Source organism: Rattus norvegicus, chromosome 8, assembly GCF_021556685.1.
Source record: "Rattus norvegicus strain SHRSP/BbbUtx chromosome 8, alternate assembly SHRSP_T2T, whole genome shotgun sequence".
Classification (NCBI taxonomy): domain Eukaryota; kingdom Metazoa; phylum Chordata; class Mammalia; order Rodentia; family Muridae; genus Rattus; species Rattus norvegicus.
This window is the reverse complement of record NC_141541.1, coordinates 65,928,691-65,954,369: the sequence shown is the minus strand read 5'-3', so window position 1 is coordinate 65,954,369 and position 25,679 is coordinate 65,928,691. Positions and strand designations below refer to the sequence as shown.

At 48.8% G+C, this 25,679-nt stretch overlaps 1 protein-coding gene and 1 long non-coding RNA gene across 4 annotated transcripts in view; one reads left to right on the top strand and one right to left on the bottom strand.

Annotated features, from left to right (window-relative positions):
- Positions 1-25,462, top strand: part of Arid3b (AT-rich interaction domain 3B) — a 47,398-nt gene extending 21,936 nt beyond the window's left edge. For all 3 annotated transcript variants that reach the window (XM_087563106.1, NM_001109001.2, NM_001433914.1), the window contains 7 exon segments: positions 5,274-5,345; positions 5,498-5,570; positions 17,498-17,681; positions 18,821-19,131; positions 19,257-19,502; positions 20,544-20,642; positions 23,131-25,462. In XM_087563106.1, the coding sequence (XP_087419232.1) occupies positions 5,558-5,570; positions 17,498-17,681; positions 18,821-19,131; positions 19,257-19,502; positions 20,544-20,642; positions 23,131-23,315 (1,038 nt within the window). In that variant the 5' untranslated portion in view covers positions 5,274-5,345; positions 5,498-5,557 and the 3' untranslated portion in view covers positions 23,316-25,462.
- LOC148004158 (uncharacterized) lies at positions 16,010-23,571 on the bottom strand. The gene is made up of 3 exons (XR_015627726.1): positions 22,630-23,571; positions 21,251-21,367; positions 16,010-16,495 (listed from the first exon to the last, which is right to left on the bottom strand). It is a non-coding gene; the product is annotated as an uncharacterized LOC148004158 (long non-coding RNA).
- Positions 25,463-25,679: the final 217 nt, after the last annotated feature.

Sequence of the window (25,679 nt, the reverse complement as noted above, 5' to 3'; positions counted from 1 at the left end):
AATTGAACAGGAGTGAGCACTACCATGAACTATATCCTTAGCACAAATATTATTTAAAGTTGTTTATCTCCTTCTACTATGCTTCACTAAATTGGAGGCTTTGATCTGTCTTTTGGCTTTTTTCCCCTCAGAACCTCTTAGAAAGTCTAGTGTATCCTAGGAGATCAGCGTTCATGTATGAGTGACTAGAACAGGTAGAAAAGCTGCAAAGTGAAAGACACCCACAGCCTGGGTCCCTTAGGTGTCTGTACGTCCATCTATATAAAGTATTTCTCCAACAAAAGTAGTTTGTTAAAGTTACTCAGAATACTGACTTCATCCTCTTTTCATTTCAGAAATTGTCGGTTGCCTCCCCACTGTTCACAGTTCAGTTTAAATTTCCCCCTGGTATCCAAGGCATTTCACAGCCTGTTTCCACTTTAAACATTAGACTTGACATCCTCACATCCTCCTGCCAAGACGTGCCTTGTTTATCCCCTCCCCTGTGCTCATTTGAACTATAAATCCTCGAGGCTACTCTAACCTCCAGCTCTGAGCTTCAACCCTCTAACTCCCAAGTACTCATAGATGACTTGCTATATATGTATGGATGCCGTCTTGTTTTCTGGTTCCTTGGTAACCCTCCTGGTGGGGACCACTTTTGTTTAGAGAGCTTTTCCTCATCAGCCTGCCTTACCTGGGTTCTCAAGGAAATCTGGACTGATTGAATTTATCAGCACATTTTTGCTTCTCAAGAGAAAAAGTAAAGGCCACATGGTCTAACCCCACCTTGTGTGGGATTCCAAACCATGAGGTTCTGGATAGATAGTCATCTGGAACCAGGCATCTGCTTGCTGCCTAAGAAGGCTCTTTCCACTGCTGGGCAGATCTGTTAGAGGAAGGCCTTCATCCTCCCGCCAGTTCTGCCCAGCTGCTGCCAGATTGCCGGCTAGAACTTAGAGCCTGGCCTTCTTCCACAGTCAACCTTTTAGATTTTCAAGGAATGATGTTCACTTTCCCCTGCTTTGTTGATCTGTTAGGACTGAGAAATTAGAGGTTCGGTGTTTTAATTTTGAATGGCAGTCATTTAAAACTGACTTGTTTTATTTTGAAACCTTTATATGTACATGTCACAGTGTTAAGTGTCACATTCCTCTGGTCCCTTAAGAAGTGTAATCTCCTCTCCCTCCATTTCCCTCCCTCTGATCTCCTTTCTCCCTGTGGGAAAGAGGGTTACCCTATAATAGACGGGCTGTTTGGGAGGTAGAGGTAAAGGTTTCCCCTTTTGGTGTGCCTTGATAATTCCTAGGGCAAGAGAGGCCCATTTTCATTTGGCCAGATGAAGCCAGCAAGAAGACTCAGGATCAGACTACGGTTTAGCCATTCTGTAGACTGACTTTTCTCTCTGCTCCTTTCTCTCCTTGACATACTTAATTCCCCTGTGCAGAGCACAGTATGTGTTCTTTGCATCCCAGGGGGAGGTATCAGGTCAGCACCAAGCGAGCCAGGCAAACCCAGTTAGGAGCTGTGAGACCTACACGAGGCTTTTCAGTTCTTTGACCCATGTTTTCTCCAACTCAAACCGTTACCATATGTAGGATTAAGGAGGAAAAGTCATCTACAGATACTACAGAGCGCACGGCGATGCTAAGCTAGCTTCCTGCCCCTTTCTCTCCTCCCAGTCTTCTTTCACTACCTTTTTCAAGGCGTTTAAAGGCAAAATAGTTTGGTTCCCCTGGGGAAATGAGTTGAATGTTTGGCTATGGCAGCTAAAACTAGTCTTCGGTGGGTATTTGGAGACAAACTGTCAGTTTCCTGTGAGCTCCAGGTGAGATCAAAGATGTTAAAAGGGATTTCTGAAGTAAGAGGAGGCCTTAGAGGCTGTAAATGGCAATAAGTAACCATTGGCTACTGTTGACATCCACCCTTATTTCCCCTTGGCCCCAGTTCTGGGCTCTTTAATACTGCTGCCTGTGCCAGTGGCTTCAAAGCCTGTTCCTGGAGGCAGTGACTCTTCTCCTTACAAACCCCTCGTGATCACAGAGGTTGAGATGTTTCTTGGCAAGTGTTTTACACATTTTCTGTCTGCCTCTACTTCTCCATATTTTTTCCCACTGTTGCAGTCTGTCAAGGAGTGTGAGAACAAGCATGCCGAAAACTTTTTAGTCATGTCCACATCCTGGTGGTAGGTCAAGAAAACTTGAATTGCACAAGAAAGCTATTTATAGCATTCATTTATGGCATCCATTCGGAATTGTAAACAGAAGAACTGCAGTCAACCCTTTCATTGCAGGCAGAAGGGATGACAGACAGTGGGTCCCAGGGAAACTGACCATGTCTCTCAACGGCTATCAGTGCCATTGCACTGGGAGCCAGGGATACCCTAACGATGCTTAAGATTTGACATGAGCACGAGGTGATGGCCTAGAAGGGAAACTAGCAGCCTTCATAAAGAAACTGTCATCCCTGTTGGACTGTGATGTGGGCGGGCAGGATGCAGGATTAGTCTCACTATAGCTTAAAAAAAAAAAAGCCTGTAAAGCTGAGTAAAGTTTAAGTGCCTCAAGATAAAATAATATGAGAGAGTTCTGCATAGGCTCCAACCAAATGTAATATTCTAAACTACGAACTTGACTGTTGCTGGGCAGTGTGGCACACTCTGTTAATCCCAGCACTTGGGAGACAGAGGTAGACAGACCTCTTGAGTTTGAGGCCAGCCTAGTCTCCAGAGCAAGTTCCAAGACAGATTTACCCAAAGAAACCCTGTCTTGAACACCCCCCCCCCCAATAAAGGGATATCCTTGCCTTGGAACCAGAGAAGGAAGACTCACATACATCCATACAACCTTTTTTGCCTTGCATTTAAAAAATAATAATAATAATAAAGTTCAGTGTCTCATTTCTGTCATGTGACAGTGCTCTGTGGTCCCTGGGTTTGAGATGTTTCTGGCTAAAACCCTGACACTGTAGCAAACATTGGTGTGCACTTTGTGGCGTTGTTCACAATTCTTCCTTCTCCTCCACACCCTCCACCCCATCCCCCATAGCTGACTCTTCTCTGGACCCAGCACATTCTAAGCTGTTTCCTACTTAATGGCTGTAGCCAATGCTTAGAATTCCTTGCAATTGGGGTAGAGCTGGAGAAAGTGGTGGAGACATGGTGGATACCAGCTCTCTCCCACCCTTTCCCTCCCCCCACCTCATCCCCAGTGCTTCTCTTTGCTGTCTGTGGGGCTCTGCTGGCACTTGGGTGTTTATTTTCACACATAGCCCTAAGGTGGCCACACTGGCATGCTTGTTCTCACACCCCTCCCCCACTGCTGAAAGCCCCACTCATTCAAGGTTGTGGATTAGGTCCTTTCCCTCCAACTGAGCGTGACACAGTGCCTGGGCCTTCGGAATGCCTGCAAGTTACTGTAAAATTAGCAAAAACCCAGAGTTCTCATCTTGGGGACTGATAAAGAATTCTCCTGTGAGCATCAGCCTCAGATCTCTAGCTGCAGAGTTGGAAATTGAGCTGCCACAGTAAACAGCTGACATAACAGAAGCACAGTGATCCCCCATTAAATGTCTTTCAGCCAATGGGAGCTCCCAGGATAATTGACTTTCCAGCAGGAATTACTGGCTAAACAAAATCATTGGGCATTAGGGCAACCTACTGAAACCCTTTGAAAGGGGTTCAGATGTAACTGTCTGGTTTTGCTGACCTGACAGACATAATTCATCTTGATTATTCATTGTGCTGGTTGCCACCAGATGACACTAGATTTCTGGTGACTATAATTACAGTGTGGGGTTGAATTTAACAACAGAAAAGAAAAAACAAAACCCCACAACGCTTCTGCTTGGTTATTGGCTTGGAAGGACACTGGTAACAGTGTCTCCCTCTGGGCCTGGTGTGTGCAATCCCTGACCAAGCACTTCCTTACACACATCGTTGACTAGATAAGCAGGAAAACAATTTGGTGTAGCCTGTTTCATTTCAACTGACATCGGGTCTCTTCTCTGTCAGACTTCCCTCATTCTCTGCTGTTGCTGCTGTGAGGAAGAAGTGGGTCTGCATCTGAGAAGGGAAAGCAGAGTGTGACCTCAAAATAGAGCTGAGTGATGCCTCTCCCTCCAGGCACTCACTCGCCCAGACCATCATTTCATGGTTTTAGAACAAGATCCCTGTGCAATCCAAAGGAAAGTCTCCCAGGAAGGCCCCACTCCTGATCCCCATGCCTTCCTCAAGCACTTCCATACTCCTGCTAGCCGAGTGTCATGCCTGTGTGTACCTGTGGTCTGGGAGAGAGCACAAGGGAGCGTGTGTCACAGGCTCAAGATAGAGTTGCCTCCACTAGGACAGGGTGAGCGGAGGAGGACCCTGGGAGATTTCATTCACACCTGCCCCTGGCACAGAGGAAGCTGGGCCATCTCTGTGGTAAATGCGCTTGTGTATTCGTTGAAGAGATTTTTAGTTCTAATAGCAAGATGATTATGTGGCAGGCAGTGTGCTATTATGCTGAGGTACAGAGAAGATAAGTACAATTGATTCTATCTACAGACATTCCTTTCTGATGAAGAGGACAAAATTCCAAAAGACTGAAATTCTGAAGTAGCAGCAGAGAGGGACTGCTTCTGGAATTGTCAATGCAGCTGGGGGCGGGGTAGGTCTCCTACAGAGGAGGAGCAAGCTACCTGGCTGAGTAAGGGATGTGAATAAGGCTCATCCCTCCCTCCCACCCAGCTGAGTGGCATTACTCTGATCTAACCAAAGCTTGGGTGTTTCGCTTGTATCCATTGTTTTCTTAATTCCCTAATGAAAATTAGCCTTTGGGCCTACTCTGCACCTCAGGCATAGTCAGGCATTCTCCTCAGCAGGCTTGGGGACACTACAGCTTGTGGCTCTTTTCCCTTTGCACTTTGACCACTCTCAGTGCAGTGCAGGGAACTGAGCTGAGCACCCACTGCTCAGTGAATGTGTCTCAGACGGTAGTGTCTTAGAAAGTCAGCTGAGCTGGGGGTTCTCGGGACCCTGGGCTTTGGGTCCTTCTCAGCATTAGCAAGCATGAATAATATCCATCCTTGCCAAGAAAGGGAGAAGATCCTTTAAAACCCACCACAGGCCCAGCCACACACCATATTTTGGAACTATCCTCAAAAGCAAAGCTGGAGGGTAGTGGAGCGTCTTGACTAGGCCTTTCTAGTGGGCAGCAGGTGAGTGGGTGTGCTGAGGGTTGTGCTGTCCCCTGAATGAAGGTCTCGCCTTCCACTCCCTCCCTGACAATGCTGTCTGTGTTTGTCTCCTTCAGAATGGTGCTTTGGCCTGGAGTGACGATGCTGATGGAGGCCGGGGAAGAGAGATCTCTCGAGATTTCGCCAAGGTCTGTAATGTCTTGAGCTTTAGATGGAAGCAGCCCTGCGGTGGGCTGTCTTCCCACACACCACGTGACTCAGATACCTGTAGGCACTTGGGATGGCACCCAGAGCGGGATGGGATGTTTCATTGTGTTTTCTCTTGGGGTCCGGCCTGCAGCTGTATGAACTGGACGGCGATCCTGAAAGGAAAGAATTTCTGGATGACCTCTTCATCTTCATGCAGAAGAGAGGTACGTGTGGTGACTGCTATGTCACTGTTAACCCATCTTCCTTGTCCAAGAGTTACTGAAATAATTGGCAACCAGATTGAAGGAAGCAGAGAGGTCCTTAGCAAAAGATGGATTTAGTTCTGCCTTATTTTTGTCTGTTTTCTAATTAACTGATCTCTGGAGACATTTCAAATCCAAATGTTTTTATTGTAGCCTTATAGCTGCCTCAAATTTCATTTAAATCAGCATGTGGCATGTACTGTTGGTGTAGGTAGTCCCATGTGGACAGAGAAAGGTAAGTAGAAACATAGGGAACCCCTCAGGTTATTCTGGAGAACGTGAAATGTTCCATGAAGAGGCATGGCCAGCGTTATCTATTGGATGTCTTTGACATAGTTGAAATATTCCTGCAGGTTTACTGCCCAGTATGTAGACACCCATTCATAATCCACTTCTCAGTTCTTTGTCCTGCTTATCCTCCACCCTACCCCCTACAGCTGGCTCCACGTCGTGACTGAGTCTTGAGCCCAATGACTCAGTTTCCTGGCTTTATCCTGTCATAGCAATGGGTTCACCAGCTAGGTCAGGCCTCAGGAAGCATGGCGGGAACTTCAGTCACTCAATGAGGAGACCCATAGCAGTTTATGTAGCTCCACCTTCATCACCCTCGGGGTAGAGCCACTGGAGCCACTGGGTCCCACCAGACCCCTTCCCTAGTACCCTGCTAATACCTGATCATCCCTTGAGGTCTGTCAGTAACTTAAGATCTGGGAAGGGTGTTGCTGCTGCTGCTGTTGGTGCTGTTGCTGCTGCTGCTGTTGGTGCTGTTGCTGCTGCTGTTGCTGCTGCTGCTGTTGGTGCTGTTGCTGTTGCTGTTGTTGTTGCTGTTGCTGCTGCTGCTGTTGGTGCTGCTGCTGTTGTTGCTGTTGGTGCTGTTGCTGCTGTTGGTGCTGTTGCTGCTGCTGTTGGTGCTGTTGCTGTTGTTGGTGCTGCTGCTGTTGGTGCTGTTGCTGCTGCTGTTGGTGCTGTTGCTGTTGGTGCTGTTGCTGCTGCTGTTGCTGCTGCTGTTGGTGCTGTTGGTGCTGTTGCTGCTGCTGTTGTTGTTTTTGTTGGCTGAGCTACCTCTCCTGTTTGCTTGCTCCCTCTCTCTCTTTCTCTTATTCTCCCGCTTTCTTTCCTCTTCTCCCCAACCCTGACTCTCCACCCCTTCTCCCCTTTTCCTCCTCCTTTTTTCAAAAGCCTTATGCCTTCATGACAGTGAGTATCACTCTGGTTTTCTTTAAAAGGCAACAGAAAGATTGGAGGCTTTGTTCCTCTGTCTCCCAGCCTAGCAGAGCAGTATAAGCAGCCCTAATTAGTTTACTCCTCCAGCAGTTATCTGGAGCTGGTGTGTGAGTGAAAAACAAAAATACAGCCCTGGAAGATAATGTGACTGGCAGCAGGGAGACTCTATGCCCTAAGAGAGAGAAATCCACTTAATACTTTGGTCTCGCCTTCCAATTGCCTTTTAATTATTTACAAGCTCCTCCTGCCCAGCTGGTGCAAAGCCAGGCGCTGATCCCGTCTCAGAGGGGCTGCCATAGCAGTACAGGTTTTAATCAGTGGTGGGGCCCCTGCTTTATTTTTCTACTTTATTGTTTTTCTCTCTTCCCAGAAGAATCTTAAAAAGAAAACGTAAGCTAGATCAGCCTAGTGATGAGTGAGGATGGGTGGCTGTGTCCTCCTCTATGTTTCCTGGAGGACAGTCACTTTGTCACACCTCTATCTCTGAGCCAGGCTGGTCAGTGCTCAGGGTGTCTGCTGTCTGCATCCTGTTGGTTCTCTTGACTCTCTTGCCCTGTCGCTGGCTCAGCTGCCTGGACTGCTGTAGATCTCCTTCCTTTCCATAACAGAACTGTACTTAGGGCAGTGGCACGGCTGTCCTGGGGCTGTCCCAAGAGAGGAAACATTACTGAATCTCGAGCTTGTTAGTTAGTCTAAGGCAGATTTTCTTGGCCTTAGCAGCTGTCGACGTTAGGGACTGGATTATCCTTTTTTATAGAAGTACACTTGCACACTGTAGAACATTAGCAGTAGGATGGCCTCTTCCCAGTGAATGCCATAGCAGTGCTCAGTCATGATAACCAAAAATGTCTCTAGAAGCCAGGTGTAGGCCTGTGGGGACAAACTGCCCTCTAGAAAGAGCCACACGGTCTTTTCGTGGAAAAGAGTAAGTAGAAAGTTTTCTGTGCAAGAAAAAAATAAATAAATAAAATAAATAAATAAAAATGGCCTCCATGGAAATCATATTCCATGGTTGGGGATTGGCTTTTGTCAGGTAGTGTCTCAAGCTCCCCTCCCAGCTCCTGCTTTAGAGCGTGGAAGTGAGCTCTAGGAGCCCACGCTATGTGGAGCACAGAGAGAGCCGCTGAGGCAGACCCAGGACCTCCTTCATGGAGCACTCTTGGCTCCTAGCATAACTTAGAGTGTGGTTCTGGTGACCTGGGAAGCAGGTTACACTTTTGATTGTGTGAAGCAGGCTGTCTCTGTTCTTATGTTACTCTTCAGAGTGAGATATAGGGCATTCAAGGTGTAGGCCTCCTTAGTCGGGAGCCCTGCAGCAAGTCAGCTGCTGCTTCCCGCCACCAGCACATTCGAAGGATGAGAAGGTGATTCCACAGGACCTCCTGTACAAACCTGAATTTAAAAGTCCTGGTGATGCCCACCTGGCCTGGGAGCTGGCGGGCAGTTTCCATATAGCAGGCACCTCAGAGGAAGTGGACGGGGATCTGGGAGAGGCAGTACACAGCAGGCTGCCTCAAATGACTGCAGCTGCAGGTGATAAAAACGGCCATCATTGGGAAGGGGCACAGGTTGTAACTGCTGCTTTGTGCTGTCTCCCGCCTGTTAACACATTTGGGTGAATTAACTGCAACAGATGGGCCTTTCAGCCTTTGGCCTTTAGTTTCTAGGCTGAACTTCCCTGGTGGCCCCTCCCCTCCTGATAGGTCAGTCTGCCAGTAGAGGAGCCTAAGATCACAGTAGGCTGAGCTCCTGCTGGCCTAAGGAAATGAGGCCCTCAGAGACGGAAAAGGCCGGGGATTGTGCAAAGCCAGGCAAACACCCATCCTTCTCCACCATCTTGAGCAAAGCCCTCTCCTTGGCCACGCCTTCCTTATCTGTAAGATATTGAAGGTTCACTTAGTCAGCATGGAACTTTCTGTGTTCTGCTTCCATGGCAACTCTGCTAAAGTTCCCTGCAGACCATGTCTACCCCTGGGGAGAAACAACAAGAAGAGAAGTCCTGTTAGCCGGTCTCTAGCAAAATAATTCTACAAAACCACCCAGAGATTCTCTAAGACCAAGTGTCTCTTCCCTCTTTTTGCTAAATAACACCTTCTTCTTTTGCAGACTGAAACCAAGCTGAATGACACACATTGTGTTGCATCCAGAGTCTCTTATCCTAACACGTTGTCTCAGAATAATGCTTAGGTTTTAGAGCTCTGGTATCCTTTTTAGGTGCACATATATTCAGGGGTGTGTGTGTGTGTGTGTGTGTGTGTGTTGTGAAAAATAAAGCCAAACCCATGTAAATAAAATCGTGTACTAATTTAACTCACTGGGTGATTTCTGAGCTTCTGTTCCCTTACACGGTTAGTTTTCCAGTGCCCAAGGGGAGGGGCCGGGTGGATGTAGTTGTATCTTCACAGATAGGAAGGAAGAAAAGCTCGCCCTGAGAGGAAATTAAATAGGATGCTCTGGTGGTGGTGGTGGTGCGATTTTATAGTTATCGTTAATATTATCCCAGATACTTTGCAGAACATTTTCAATCTATTGAGTGATCTTTTCCTACCAAGAGCTCCGGTTCTGTGGGGTGGAAGAGTTAGAATGTGACAATGAGTGACAATGAAGAATCAGCCCCTAGGTTAGGAGACTTACCTAACCAGAGAGCAGACTCCTCATCAGTCTCCTCAGTCTCCTCAGTCCTCGGCCGGCGTTCTCTCCTCCTTCTTGCACTGTCTTTGAGAGACTGTTCCTAACACCAGCAGCCTCGTGGTGGCTCGGTCTGCTTTTAAAGATATATGCAAGCCCTGTCCCTCCTGTAGCATAGGATACCCATTCCACTGGCCTCTGTATAGCACAGGATTTGCTTAACTTGGGATAGAACTTTGCATACAAGGGGAAATACTCACATCTAGGCCGTCTGTGTCTCTTGGAAGGACAGATGTGACAGCTCAACAGTGGGAAGTAGGCTGCTATTTGCTGAGGCAGGACGAGGCAGTGGACTTAGGAAAAACACCCAGAGCACCCGCTAGCAAGTGACTCTTTCTTGGCTCTCATCCCTGCCCCCACCCTTCACAATGCCAGGGTAAGCAACTGTATGGTCACAAGGAAGACCTTACTTAACGATCTGCCCTCCCACCAGTTCTGTCCAGGCTGGCAACTGCCCCTGCTTTTCCCCAGTGGATTGTTAGATCTGTTTTTGATGTGCATATACAAAGAATTTACTGTGGGAAAAAGGCTTGGTCTGCCTCAAAGTGCAATTTGAGTGTTTTTCCTTCTGTTGTGTGCTTATCTATCCATCTCAGGCAAGGAAGTGTTGCTGACATATATTGCTTTGCCTTTTGGTGGAGGTGGTTTCTCCTGTGCCCAGGACACCGCTTCTTTTTTTTTTTTGGAGCTGGGGACCGAACCCAGGGCCTTGCGCTTCCTAGGTAAGCGCTCTACCACTGAGCTAAATCCCCAGCCCAGGACACCGCTTCTAATAGACTAAGATGTTTGTCAGATGAAATGGGTTTGGGAGCTTTATCTTCAAAGTTTATCCGCCAGTGAGTGCTTGAAATTCAAATCAGGGTTAGTCTTCCAGTTAGATCCTTTTCTCTCCCCCAGGTGATCCAGCTGCTGCTGCTGCTAAGTACACTGGTTTTCCTCCTTCCATCTCTAATTGTCATTCAATACCCTGTAACCACCCAGCCATCCATGATAATGGAAAAGGGAGTCTGGTCCCGTCCCATCCGTTGCCCCCCCCCCCCCCCCAGCTGGGGACCGAACCCAGGGCCTTGCGCTTCCTAGGCATAATGTACAATTATTTTAAATGCCTCACTTTTATTAAATTCACCGGTTTCCCCTTCAAAATCTTGCATAAGTGATTAAGCACAGTAATTAAGTTATTTCTAGTCTTCTGTCCCCTTGCCGCAGTGTTGAGGCAGCACCTTAAGGGCTGGCCTATGGAAAGGCTCAGCTAAGGTTTTGGCCCACTTACACCATTAGGTGAGGACTAGGAGGTTTTGCCACAGGTGGCAGAGGAAGCAGATAGCCATGTATGTCCCGGCCTGGCTACTATCCTTCTCCTCTGAACTTTGGCAAAACATGATCCACTAAGAAGCAGGACCACAGCCTACCTCCTCGAACTTTGCTAACCTTTGAACTCAGGGATTTGTGCATGCTGAGCTGACACTCTGATGTAAAATAAGAGGGGGTATGGTCACAGTCAAGACTTCATTGATAACCACAGCAGAATCTAAGATTATCTAAAGCAAACCCAAGGTGGAGTATCAGAAAAGACTCATTTCAAATTAGCTTCCTGGTTGTAAAGCCTCCAGAATCTTACCCATTGCCAATTACTGTAAATGGGAATGATGAATCTTGTCTCAATCAGATGACATGATATATAACATACATACACACAGTCATAAGAATGGAGTGCGGCTGGCATACCCAGGACAGTTCTAATAGACCTAATGTGGAGCAGAAGCCGGACACAGATTATGTTATGGATGGCTCCGTTTTTATAAAGTTCAAGAAAATATACATCAGAATGATGGACACCTGGTGTGGGGTGGGAGGGTGAATGTTACTGGGAGGGAAGGGCTTTGAGGGAACATTCTGACATTGGAAATATGTTATTCTGACCTGAGGGTTAATTCCACCCGTGCTTGTTGAAAATCCTCTGTCTAGTCAAGTTAGTTAGTGTACTACATCCCATGTAAGTCACATATCCGTGCTGCAGGCAGTTGAGGCAGAGGGCTTAAGAACCCTTGTCATTCTGATAATGGGATATTGGTATGCCTTTATGGCAGACTGCTGCTACCTGCCAGACACTGCTACCCAGGCTTCTGTTAGGAGATACACTCTACATAAACAAGTCAGGGGAAGAAATCACCAGCTAGTTTCCTTCCTGTTCCTGAGGAGCTGGGCAAGGATTAATATACAGAGGGATGGTGTGGATGTCAGCTTGCCTGCCTGCCTGCCTGCCTGCCCGCCCGCCCACACGCACACATCCCTGGTCTTATATGGATTTTAACTCTTCCAGACTCCCTGGTTGATTGTCTCATTTGGACTATGGGCATGATTAATGACCTTTTTTAAAGCCAGGAAAAAAAGCAGCAAGGGTCCCCAGCAGGGCCACCCCCTAGGTCCTAGGCACTCACCCTGGGCCAGTAGACAGGAAAGCACCTTTGAGTTCTTTGCTCAGATTGTTGCTGGTCTTCATTGCAGCAGGCCATTCTCTGTGATGGCAAGGGCAGGGCTTCCCCTCAGCGTCTCCTAGATGCCCATTTTTTGTCTAGAGGCAGGGGAGTTGTCTCTTTTGCCTTTCCCCCTATCTGGCTACATCTGCATCACCTGAGTGATACAGAAGGTACCACTTGGGGGGCGGGGGGGGGGCAGCTTCTGCCGTATCTACCCTGGGAGCTGTTGATGACAGCTCTAGCCTGTTAGTGCTAGTGTCCGGCAGCATTTCCACCAACAAGGGTTAAAGCCCCAGGAGGCTCAGAGGCTTTGCTTGGGTCCCCAGCCCTCATAAAAGCCTTTTTACATTGTCCCTGGGGCTGCCTCAGGCTCCCTGGCTGAAATCTGATAAGGGCCCTCTTTGTTGCAACTGTCAGTCTCCTTTATTGAGGAGGGAACTAGAGACCAGTGGCATTTCTTGGGGTACAGATAAGGCCCTGGATTCCTGTCAGAGTTAGCATGATTAATTACCCTGAATCCTAGCCCTTGCTTTGATAGCAGTGACTGACAGTCTGCAGGCTTCCCTGTCAGGTGCCCCCACATACACACACCCTTCCCTGTTGGAGGAGAGATCCTCCCCTGCAGGGCTATCACAGTGACCCACAGAGTTCTTTATCAGGCTGTTGCCTCCTTGCTGCTCTGCTGTTACTTTTGCCCCTCTCAAGCAAAGAGCCTACTTGCCACAGAGGAGGATCTAACAAAGCCAGAGCCCCTTTCCCCTCCTCAAAAGTCTGGGGAGGTGGCCATTGGCTTTGGACTCGAACTTCATAGACTGGATCTTAAGCCTCACAGTAGTCCTTCAAAAGAAAAGATTCCCAATCATCCATTTTCAAGATAACTTGCCAATACCAGTCCCTAATTTAGTAATTCAGACAGCTCCCAAAAACCAAGCCCCCCACCCACCCACAGTAATAAGCTGCTGTCTCCCGTGTATACACACCCTGGCATCAGCACAGTGTCCTAACAGACTTCCTCTGTCTTCATAGTAGCATCTCCTTTGGACAAGGGAAACAGCTTCCAGGTCCACTCAGTACAAAGCAAACTGCCGAGAGACCAGCCTGAGGAGTCCAGTTGGTTCTTCTATTTGTCAGGAAAACCCAAGGCAAGGCAGGTTTTTGAGTCTGGTTTATCTGGATAATGTAAGAAAAGCATACTGTGTTTCTGAGGGTGCTCAGGGGCCAGCCTGCTCTGGAAGCCATCTTAACACTCTAACAGAAGGCTAGCCTCAAACCAAACAGACAGTACCAGTCTCTTGTATCAGGAACCTCCTCTAGAGCCTAGGGTGCATGAGCAGTAGGGGGCTGTAGTGAGGGGAAGCAGAACCGAAGCTGAGGCGTCTGATGTGAGTAGATGTTGCCAGTGGTGTCTGCTCTCCCTGTAGGGAGCTGGTTAAGTTCCTGGGGAGGGTACAGCCTTCACTTCAAGTACTGCTCTGGCCTTTCTTCTCTGATCTGGTTTTCTTCCCTAAGTAGTTTGCAGACTCATACGTGAGCATTCCCTGACTAGAGATCACAGTTCCTGCATCTGCAGTCCTGTTTGTTTGCTTTTGTAGACCTCCAGTGGCCAGAGCCTAGCCTAGTAGCTACTTCAGGTGAACATGGAAATTGTTTGAGAATTTCATACTGCAGAGGGAGCGTGAACCACAGTAGCATTTGTCATGGTTTGTGTCCACACCTCATTTTCAGTCAGAAAACAGGATAAGCCAGGTGGTGGAGGAAAATGCCTTTAATCCCAGCACTCGGGGGAGGCAGAGGCAGATGGATTTCTGTGGGTTCAAGGCCAGCCTGGTCTATAGATCAAGTTCCAGAACAGCCTGGGCTAGATAGAGAAACCCTCCCAGAAAAACAACAAAAACAAAACCAGGATGAACAGCCTGGCCCCTTCATCTTGTACACCTGGCTTGCCTCCAAATGAATTATGACCATTTCAAAAGGTAGACTGCAGTATTTCTGTTGGAAGTTGTATTACCATTGAAGTAGTCCAGAAGAAAATAGTGCCATTGAGACATGGTGATCTGAGAGATGTCTGGTCCTCCACGGACCTTCTGAAGAACAGTAGTCCCTGACTGGTAAGCCCACTATGCTGGCTAAATGCTCAGCTACAGGTGACCTGTATATTCCACACCCTTCTACTTCTCTCTGACTATACGTTCCCTTCCCACTCCTCCCACTGATGGAGTAACAGTTGCTCTGCCTCACCAAGACCCTTCCTCTGTGTCCACTCTTCTGTTAGCCTCCCTACTGGGAGCTTGCTCATTCTAAGCTTCTGTTCCTCGGGCTCTTCAGTAGTGAGATCCGAATGGTCCATGACAGAACTTGAGAAAGGACAGTTTGTTCAGGACTGTCACCATTAGACATTTAGAGCTAGGGATGGATCTAATTGAGTGGTTCTCATGTTGCCCCAGGCTGGCTTATGTGGTAGAAAATGAACTCCAGATCCTCCTGTCTCTGCTTCCCAAGTACTGGGACCACAGCAATTTAGCCACAATAATATTAGTGTATGAAGGGAAAAATAGTCCTTGTTTTTATAGAGCTAACGGTTCTGGGAAGCCATGTGAACAGATAGGAAACAATGAGAGTCGTTTGCTGAATTTGGAAGGGTAGCACAGGAATCCTGAGAGGGGAGAGGGGAAGAATCTATGTGAACTGGAGTAGTTAGAAAGTTCTCCCTGTGGGCAGCAGATCCTGAAAAACAGACAGCGTGGAGAGTGGAATGGAGACAAGTATTCCAGATCTAAGAAGAGGTAGCTGGGATCTATGGGAAAGAGACCATTTTTCATGGAGCATTCATGAATGTGAGTCATGTGACCTAGTCATGTCTGCTGGGACAAGCAGTGAGGCTTTGTGGGCTTTTAAATACACAGATGAAATACCTAGGAAAAGTAGGTGATCTGACTGCAGTGTGCACACCATAAGTGTGATCCAGGCCGCTACAGGCAAGCCAACACAGATGAAAAAGGAAAAGTGCTTGTGAGGGGTTCCTCCGAGGAAGAGACACCAGGACTTCCTCACAGCCTGAGAGAGGCTGATGAGAACAGCCATGGCTGATCCAGAAGCTCCTGCCTAACTCCTAAGGACTGTGGTCTTGTTGGGAGGACAAAAGAGGAGAGGGGGCGTGAAGCAAGTAAAGGAAGTGAAGGTGCGGTCAGCATGCACATTTCTGACTTGGAAGTGGACAGGTTACCCATGTGAAGATGCCTTGGAAGCTTCTGGAGGAAAGAAAGTGGTACCAGCCCTAACCACAACTTCACCATCTAAGGCATTTTGTCGTGGTAGGAATGGGTTCATTATTCAGAGCAGCACAGAAAGACAGTGGTCAACATGGAATGTAGGTCAGTAGTCTAGTATTTTCTATATTAATTTGTTTGGGTTTTCTTTATCTTTTTATTTATTTAGAGACAGTGGTCTGTGTAGCAGAAACTAGCCTTGAACTTGAGATTTCTCAGAACCTGGGGTTAGAAGCATATACCATTGTCTTTGGGTTACCCATGCATTTTTTTTAAGATATATTTATTTATTTTATGTATATGAGTAGACTGTCGCTGTCATCAGACACTCCAGAAGTGGACATTGAATTCCATTACAGATGGTTGTGAGTCACCATGTGGTTGCTGGGAATTGAACTCAGGACCTGTGGAAGAGCAATCAGTGCTCTTAACTACTGAGCCATCTCTCCAGCCCTACCTATGCATTTTTAAACCTAATTCCATGACCCTTTGTCAAAGAGCTCAGAAAACAGCTGGTGAAGACAAAGGTCTTGAAACTCAATAGTCTCCTTCTGCCCGAATGAAAGCGCTCTGGTCTTAGCAGGGCAGAATCCCTGTGCCTGTGTTCACACTGCTTTCTCTTTGGGAATGGGGTCGTGGTAGAGGCATCCTGGGGATTGCACACAAAATTGCCCTCTGGTCTCCACATGCACATACAAAAACACTTGGCATATACAAATTCAGATGATTTTTTTTTTTAAATTTTAAATTTTGAGACAGGGTCTTACCATGTAACCCTGAATGGACTGGAACTCTCTATGTAGACCATGCTGGCCTTGAACTCACAGATCGTAGAAATCTACCTGGTTCTCCTTCCCAGGCGCTAGGATTATAAGCATGTGCCACCACGCCCATATATTTTGTGTGTTTTGCTGTGTGTGTCTGTGTACCGTGTGCATGCACTTCTCACAGAGGCCAAAAGAGGACATGAGATCAATGGGGACTAGAGTCATAGATGCTTGTGAATGAACCTGCACGTGGGTGCTGGGAATCAAACCCAGGAAGAACCACCAATACTCTTAACTGCTGAGCCATCTTTTTGGTCCCTGCATAAGATTTTTTTTTTTTAAAGGGTGGGAACCCTTCATCCCATTCTCCTGCTTGGATTATCCTGTGAAACAGCAGAGGAACTGGATGTGTTGCCACATGTCAGAAGGGAGACTGAGACCAGCCTGGTCGACTTAGTTAAATCCTGCAAAAAAAGGAAAAAGACAGTGGTGAGGCCAAGGCGCTCAGCTGAGGGATAAAGCAGCAGCACTGGAAAGGAACAGCCTCTATTCAGGCTGGCCTGCCATTATGAGGCAACTCAGTAAGATGGGGGCAGGGAAGGGGTGGGGCAGCAGCAGTACAGTAAGAGGAGTTTGCCATCAAAAGGCAACAAGTCTCATTCACTGCCCCGGATGCTGACCCTTCCCTGCGGAATTCTCTCCTCTGACCTCCAGATCATTAATCCTGAGCTGCCAGATGACAGTCATCCATCACGCCTCCTGACGAGCATCCCAGCCTCCTGTGAAAGGACCTGGGCCCCTCCCTCGCTCCTGTCCCCCGGTGCTCATTAGTAGCCCTTCCTGCCCAGTGCCAGGTTCCTAATCAAGTCCTGGCTCCTCTCACTTCCCCTCTGGGCCCGTGGGCGGAAGCTGCCCTGACCCTCCCTCTTTAAGAGGCCAGGGGGAAGGGGGAGTGATTAGTGAGTGGGGAAAGAATTGTTGAGTGGCTTTTTATTCCCTGGGAGACCTTTATGTCCAGTAGCTACTTTGACTTGGCTAGTCATAAGAGAAAAAGAAAACAAGTCTCTCCATCCTGTCTCCGGAGAGAAGGCAGGCAGTCTACAGAGGAGCATGGCTAACTGCCCTCAGCACCAGTGGGGTTGCAGGCAGGTGGATGCTTTAGCAGGGCTTCAGCAGAAATTATTGCAAACAGAACACCCTCTTAATTCCTCTGCACCAGAAAAGCTGAAGGGACTCACGTCAGGCCACAAACCCCCCCCTGTGTTGGGCCTCTCCTGCTTATTCCAAAGAGAGCTGACAGTGAGCCTAATTGCTGTTGGATCCAGAGCCCTTGGGGTCAGATGACACCTGTGAAGTTCACAAGCATTGTGTCTAGCCTGCCAGTGATGAACGTGCACAAATTTGATGACTTCTTGCTCAGTTTGACTGACCCAGCTCTCCCCCCCCCTCTTGTTGGACAATCACAGGCACCCCAATCAACCGGATTCCCATCATGGCCAAGCAGATCCTGGACCTGTATATGCTATATAAACTGGTCACAGAGAAAGGCGGCTTGGTGGAGATCATCAACAAGAAAATCTGGAGGGAGATCACCAAAGGCCTGAACCTGCCCACGTCCATCACCAGCGCTGCCTTCACCCTGAGGACCCAGTGAGTGGCCAGGGCTAAGAAGGAAGCCAAGCATGCAGTAGGTGTTTAGCCCTAAGTGAGGAAGGGAAGCAAATTCCTGACATGAAGAGCCTTAGAGATGAATCCCTCAGACCTGAAGAGCTTATTTTACTATTCTGTATGATTTAAACCTCACAATCTGTCCCGGCAAGTAGATAGCATCCCATTTTGTAGATTATGAGAACTAAATCTAGTCTATTTAGTCACTGCCATACTGGGCCAGAAGGCCTGAAATTCAGACTTGGGCTTCGTCCCTGCAATCTATGCTCTTCCGAGACTATGACCACACAAAAGGCCCCTCTTACTCTAGCCTTAGGCCTCAGGTCAGTGGTTGCTGACTTGTTTGGCCACTGATTAACTAGTTACAAGGGTTGACAGAAAACAGTCAATCCAAGAGTAGCCATGTAGAACAAAAGCCAGAGTGGCAAGTATTTTTCTGGAATGTTCTAGTTGCTCTGTGAGTGGATAATTGGCGTATCTTCAGGTAGCGTGCCCTGACCTTGTTGAGAGATGGTAAGGTTTTGGGGGCCAAAATGGCTCAGCGGGTGGATGCTTGCTGTCAAACCTGACTCCTGCAAGTTGTCCTCTGACCTCCATACCAGCACCGTGGCATGTGTGTGCTTATGTAATTAACACGTACACAAACACACAAAATGAGTGACTGTAAAAACAACAAACAGCACTTTCACCCATCAGGACTGTTAGAGACAGCAGTAACCAGAATGTCAGTGTTGGGGAGAATGGCCTGGGAACACAGGGCACACATACAAGGGTCCCATACAGTGGGGAGACCAGCCTAACGAATCAGAAGGAGCAAAGAAGGCACGGTGGAACACAGGCCTCATTTCCCTAACGACATTCCAAAGGTTTGAGACCGGAGGGAAGATGTTAGCTAAGGCCCTCAGGTTCCCTTTATGACTGGTGCTTCAGATTGAAGCAGTGAAGCCTGAGCCTCCCGAGAAGCCTGGAGGAATGTGTGCTGTGAGCCTGGACTCTTTCTGCTATGTGTACCACACCCTGGCTCGTGCCTGACCACGGTTGCTTCCAAAACCAGATCTACTTAAACCGGACAGTCTCTGCCTGGCACTGTGTTCTGGATCACTCTCCCTCCTTCCCTGCAGGTACATGAAGTATCTATATGCCTATGAGTGTGAGAAGAAAGCGTTGAGCTCCCCAGCCGAACTACAGGCTGCCATCGATGGCAACCGTAGGGAAGGTCGGAGGCCCAGCTACAGCTCCTCCCTCTTTGGTTATTCTCCTGCTGCTGCTGCTGCCGCCGCTGCCGCCGCCGCCGCTGCTAGTGCTGCCTCTGCTGGGGCCCCTGCCCTTCTCTCGCCCCCCAAGATCCGCTTCTCCATCCTTGGGCTTGGCTCCAGCAGTGGCACCAATACCAGTAGCCCTCGGATACCCCCAGCATCTACTCTCAGGAAAGGTGAGTAGGGCCTTTGGAGGAAGGAAGGGATGGAGAAAGGAAGCCTCGTTTCCCTTCGCTCAGGGTGGGCCTTGTGGTGAAGGCGTAAGTTACAGTGGATGGGTCTAGCTCCGGTTCCTTCACAGGTGATGGAGTCCCAGTGCCTGTGCCAAATCGCCTGGCTGTGTCAGGACCTTTGGCAGGCCAGCAGGCTGGCAACCGGACTGGCACACTGGAGCAGCTACGGGAGCGTCTGGAATCAGGGGAGCCCCCTGAGAAGAAGGCATCGAGGTTGTCAGAGGAGGAGCAGCGCCTGGTGCAGCAGGCCTTTCAGCGCAACCTCTTCAGCATGGCGCGACAGCTCCCCATGAAGATCAGAATCAATGGCAGGGGTAAGCATCTGTGTATAACTCCATCTTCCCCTCATACCGACTGTCACACCCCAGCGCTACACAGGCTTAGGCCTGGCCTAGGAACCATTCTTTCCAGCCCTCCTTCCCATTGCCTTCACTGCCCTAGAAGAGTCCAGAACCAGAGAAAAGCCACTGGAGGTGTGTGTCTGCTTGCTGAGAGATCTTACCGCCTTAATGCTTTCTAAGTCAGAAGTTGCTTCAGGCACAGATGCTGTGCTCCCCCAACCCTGCCTTTTGATCTGTGTAAATTACAAGGCTTGCATCCACCCCAGTACCTTCCCAGTATAGGCTGTCATCAGGTCTGTCATTCCTGAGAAACAGCAGAGCCACCAGTGGCCTCGGGATTAAGAAGTAGGCAATGCATGTTTAGCAGAATGTGTGACATTCCCCCCTCCCCTCCTCATTTTTCTAGTTTCCCCCTTCTCAAAACACACGTTCCATTCCCCTCATTTTGCTCCCTGCATTCTCCTTCAAGCCCCCTTTCTATGCCATTGTTGCTGTGGTTCTCTGTTGAGCACACATGGGGAGCTGTGTGCTGAGAAGGGAGGCAGTGTGAGAGGAGCCCTCGGATCCCCAGTCAGCCTCTGTTGGATGATGGGTAGAGGGAACCATTCAGAGGACAATAGAAAAGCTAACTCACACGGAAGGAAGAGTGTTTGACTGTGGAGAGAGAGTCCCATGCACGGCCTCCTCATCGGGCAGGAAGGGCTGGGTGCTGGAGGCAAGCAATCCTTCTCCCTGAGACCTCACAGTTCACTCGGGTGCACCAGGCGCTTTGAGGCCAGGGCTGACTTTCCAATTACTTCAGTATAGCAGGTGCTCCGTTAGGGTTGGCCTGCTGTCCCTTCCCTCTGTGAGTCGGGGAATTGAGTTGGCAGAAAGTCGGCTAGCCGGGCTCTGCTGCCAGCCATCAGAGGTAGTAGTAGAGGCAGATAGTGTTAGACTACAGATGAGCTTGACTAAGCAGCACCAGAAGATGGCGGGAGCTTGACCATGTCTGCTTTTTGACGGACTCCACAGAAGACAGAGCAGAGACTTCAGCTGCAGCACTGAACCTGACCACAAGCAACATTGGGAGCATCAATATGTCTGTGGATATTGATGGCATCACCTATACAGGTAGGTGTCCACAGCTATGGGAGGCCCACGCTGGCTGGAGGCCACGGTGCAGCTTCCCAGCTGGCCCTGCCTAACTCCCTCAGACACCTTGGGGTGGGGCGACTGGGCTGTCTTTTTACACTGACTTAGCAGTCCTAAGATAAAGAGGTAGCCTCAGACTGTAGGTACACTGATTGATGGTATGACGAGCCTTCCACAGTCCCAGGAACCTCTCGGTCGGTGTCTGGTGGGTTGAGGATGGATCTAGTGGGAGAACTACACATACATTTTAGCATATGTTAGCTGGGCCACCATCTACTGTGTAAGTCTTCCAGAGAACAAGAATCCTTTCTCTGACTGCAGAAAACTCCTCTGTTGTTCCAGGCCTTTTGGTACAGGGGGATCAAGACAGGGTTTCTCTGTGTAGCCCTGACTGTTCTAGAATTCATTCTATTGTTACCATAATTTTTAAAGTAACATTTTTCTCCACCCCAGCTAGCTCCCAAATAAACAGGACTCTAAGATTTATTTGATAAGCTTTACAGCACAGTGGCTGAGCAGTTACTAATCTATTCCATTCCTCTGAACTAATCTGGCACCCTCCCAGCCAAAATCCCCAAGATACTTGCATTTTAGTATCGGTCTGGCTCTCGCTGCTCCGGGTGTTTTCCCATGGTGTTTCTCCAACCCTCTTTTCATGGCAAATCCTCCTCTTCCCTCACCTCTCTCTTCCTCCTCCCTGACCCCTGTAGTACAGAATGAGACCTTGTCAAAAATAAATGAAATGCCAGCCGTGAGTCTGAGTGCTGCAGAAGCCAGCCTTGACCTGGGCATCGCCGGTTTTCAGTTGGAGCTCACAATCTAGGTGCCTGTTGTTTTGGTGGGTAATTGGGTTTTTATCTGTAATGAACAGATAGACCTCACAGGTGTTCAACATAGAGTTCACAAAGGCAACAGACACAGCCGACTCCCCAACTGTTGCATGTGTTCGGGACAGACTTGGGAATAAGCTAGGCCGAGTCTTGTTAAGCACCAGTTGATGAGCTTACAAGCTCAGGCTGGTGACATCTGCCTGTTTTCCCAAGGTATAAGGTATGTCAGCCGCCCGGTGAGCATTCACATGAAGGCCAGTAAAACCTTGTGTTCAAAACAGGGTATTTCCGTTGGGGATTTAGCTCAGTGGTAGAGAGCTTGCCTACCAAGCCCAAGGCCCTGGGTTCGGTCCCCAGCTCCGAAAAAAAGAAAAAAGAAAAAAAAAAAAAAAAAAAAAAACAGGGTATTTCCCTAGGGATACCTCCCAGTCACTTGCAGGTTTACCAGCTACAAGCATCAAAGTTCAGCCAGGAAAAGAACAGGTGGTGCTGGAGAGATGGTTCAGTGGTTAAGAACACTGACTGCTCTTCCAAAGGTCCTGAGTTCAAATCCCAGCAACCACATGATGGCTCGCAACCATCTGTAAACTTATATATAATAAATAAATAAATCATATATATAGAGAGAACAGGTTACTAGAAATAGCTATACTCGTGTGGCTTGCCAGTCTCCTGTACCCTCCTAGTGCCACTCATGATATGGCTTGGGGCATGTGGAGCTGGGTAAAGTCCTGAAGAGAACAGAAGCTAGGAGTTATAGCCAGCTCTCAACATCTGCCTGTCATCTTCTTGGGAGGAGGAAGTGGGCAACCTTCTTTCCTTCCAGGATAGGAAGGATCAGGAGTTGAGGCTCCCAGCACCCTGACAATGGGCCACTCACCTGTTTTGACCCTGTGTGCCCTAGGCTTTCTCTGTTGAGATGTGGTACCCAGGAACCTAAGGGTAGTCTCAAAATGCAGAGCCATGGGTTGGGGATTTAGCTCAGTGGTAGAGCGCTTGCCTAGCAAGCGCAAGGCCCTGGGTTCGGTCCCCAGCTCCGGAAAAAAAAAAAAAAAAAAAAAAAAAAAAAAAGAAAAGAAAAAAAAAATGCAAAGCCATTATCCTTCATCAGCTCCCTTCCACCTGCTGCCTCTCACCTGTGCCTGCTGCCACTGCCAGGCCTGCTCCTCACAAATGTCTTCTGCTTAGAGCTTCCAGAGCTTCCGAACAGGCTCCTCTAGCTGTACAAAGCCACAGTGGGATGTGGGATAGCCCATCTCGCTGCTGTCTTGGGTTCTTTGGCCACCATCTCTTCAGTTTGCTGCTTTTTCCCTTTCAAGCAATGTAGACACTACTAACCACAAAAACCTTTCTGGGCTGTACTTCTGCTCCCCTCTCCAGAACCCTTATGATGTGCCCAAAAGCAGAGGTACACCAGTCTCAGAACAGTTGTCATTCTAGCAAAGATACTGTTTGCATGCTTGTCCTTCAGCAGTTTGTGAACCTTTGGTGACAGAACAATTGTCTGGGCTTCCACTGACATCTGGTGTGATAGGAAAGTGAAGCATACAGGGTTAGCCCAGCAGTCATGCCCTGTTTAACTGAACTGAGCTACAGACGCTCCTCCTTAGCCCATACTGCCTTTTCTCCCACCCCAGGTGTGCTTTTTGCCCAGAAACCAGTGGTCCACCTCATTGCGGGCTCTGCTCCCCAGAGCATTGGCAGCAGCGCCAGCAGCAGCAGCAGCAGCAGTAGCAGCAGCAGCAGCTCTCACTGCTCACCAAGTCCTACCTCATCCCGGGGTACCCCCAGTGCAGAGCCCTCCACCAGCTGGTCCCTCTGATGAGCAGCACTCTGCACCCACTCCCTACTCTCCTGCCAAGATTAAAGGAGATTGATGCACAGAGTTTACCTCACCTCATGGAGCCCACATCAGACACCATCTGGCCACATCTGGCCAAGCTCCATTCAGGTTCTGCTGTATTCTGGGGGCAGGACAGAGTAGCGTTGTCCAATCAGGGATTGTCTTGGAGAACTGGGTGGGGCATCTGGGCATCCAGCTTCCCCAGGGTTCCCCAGCCACCTCCCATCCCAGAGTAGTATATTGACAATCTGTAAGGCGACATGGGGCTGGAGGCTTTTCATTTCCCTTCCCCCTTAATTTATTTCCCTTCTGCTGCCTTCTGCCTTCACCCCAGGGTCACCAGACTCTTAGTCTGCGCAGTCCCCTGTGTTTAAATCCCATTTGGGGCTCTAGGAGTTAGGAACTTGTCTTCCTTGCTCTTGTTGGCATGGGATGAGCATGGTTTGGGAATGTGTCTTCCCAGGCCTCCTTTACTCTCTGGGTGTGGGCTTCCCATATCCAAGTCTTAAATTCATTCCTCAGGGCCCTGGAATACCTTTTTTGTTTTTCCTAAGAAAAAAGCATGTTATGGCTGGCTTTGGGTTCAGGGCCCCTCTGTGTATGGAGAGGAGGAAGCACTCATGGTGCCCAGGCTCTGATACCTATCTGACAAGACCCCGTTCTGATCCCCCAGCCTCGGCTCCCTGCCTGCCTATGTTGGCCAACTCTCCCAATATATCACTGGTCCTTGGCCCGTAACGTCGTCTCTTGGGGCCATTTCAGCCCCACCAGCCCAAGACATGCTGATGTCAGGCTCACTGAAATACCTCAGATTTGTAATTGTTGATATTTGATTCTTCAGGAAGTATTTGCATCTCTGTAATATTTTTTAATATGTGTTTTACTGACTTTAATTTTTAAATTTTTATTGTTGCTGTTGTAGCACCAAAGAAATGAAAGCCGATCACCCCAGCCAGGTGCAGTTTGCAGCCACCTCCCTCCAACCTGCCCATGCCCTGGCCAGGAGGTGTAGCAGGTAGGGTGACTCAGGGATCACCACAGCAGGCGAATAGGATGGAGGGACCCATTCCTGCTGGTGGATCCTGAAACCACACTGGTTCTTTCCACCACCTCCTACCCCAGCTGTCAGGGTAGGGCAGAGTATCTGTCTGCCCTTAGAACCCTCACCATGGGGCATAGGCAGAGATGGCTGTGGGCCCCGCCTGAGGCTGAGCTTCAGGGACAAGAGGATGCTAAGAGCTCTGTCTCCTGCTGGCATGCAGCTAGATCAGGCCACTGTGGTAGAGAAAGGGTGGTCCTTAAACAGGGCTCCATTCTCATCCCACTGTGCCTCACTCTGTTACATAAAGCATCACCCATACCCACCGGACTACTTGGGTTGTAGCAGTGGAGACCACGGCATGGCCCAGCAGTCCTGACTAGGACAAGAAAGGGAAAAGCTTATGCACATGCATACCTCAGCCTAGCAAGCACAGCACTGCTGACTTCTGGCTCTTATCCCTGCTCCAGGGCACACATTGTCAGTAACACACACACACAGCTCTTACACTGAGGTCTGACCCTCTTCTGCTCTCAGAAGCCTTATCCACGAGGCACATGCAGGGTTGGGCAAAGGACATTTGGGGAACGATGCTGTGAGAAGCTCATTTGACCAGTGTGTCTCAGGATTTAGTCATGAAGGATAGATTCTTCCTACCCAGAGGTGACAGGGACAGGGCTGCAAGACTTTTCTGGTCACCAAATACTCTTCCCTCAGGCAGCTTGTCCACCTGTCCCTCTCAATGCCCCTCACTGCCCTCAAGCCAGCAGCAGGCTCCTAGCCAGAAAATGCAAAAGCTGGGTGCCTTGTATGCCCAGCTTTAGGGCTATGGCCCAAGTGGCGCTTCCCCTACAGGTATAGTCCTGGAGGCCATGTGGCCATGTGGTTGGCCAGGACAGCGTCCTCCCCTTCTATGTCTTGTATGTATTCTAACCAGAAAGAAATGTGATAGCACATGGTAGCCTAGGCCGTGAATAAATACCTCAGACTCCCTCTCACAGCAAGTGTCTGTATATGTTGTGGTTATTTTCTGTCTTACATGTTCTCGAATGTTTATATTTCAATAAAGCTCTACCTCTTCACATGAGCCAGTCTGGGATCCTTTCACTGACTTGAACTGGACAAGGACCTTCAGAGTGCAAAGGGACTTCATGAGCTGAGCCTCAGGTCCCCAGCTCCTCCTAAACCTTCTCCCCCTTCACTGTCTGCTTGTGCAGAGGGTGGACCTCCATTTCTCAGCTCTGCTGTCAGAATCTCTTGACTACTATTCACCATAGCAGTGCTACTCGAGTGTCTGACTAGCA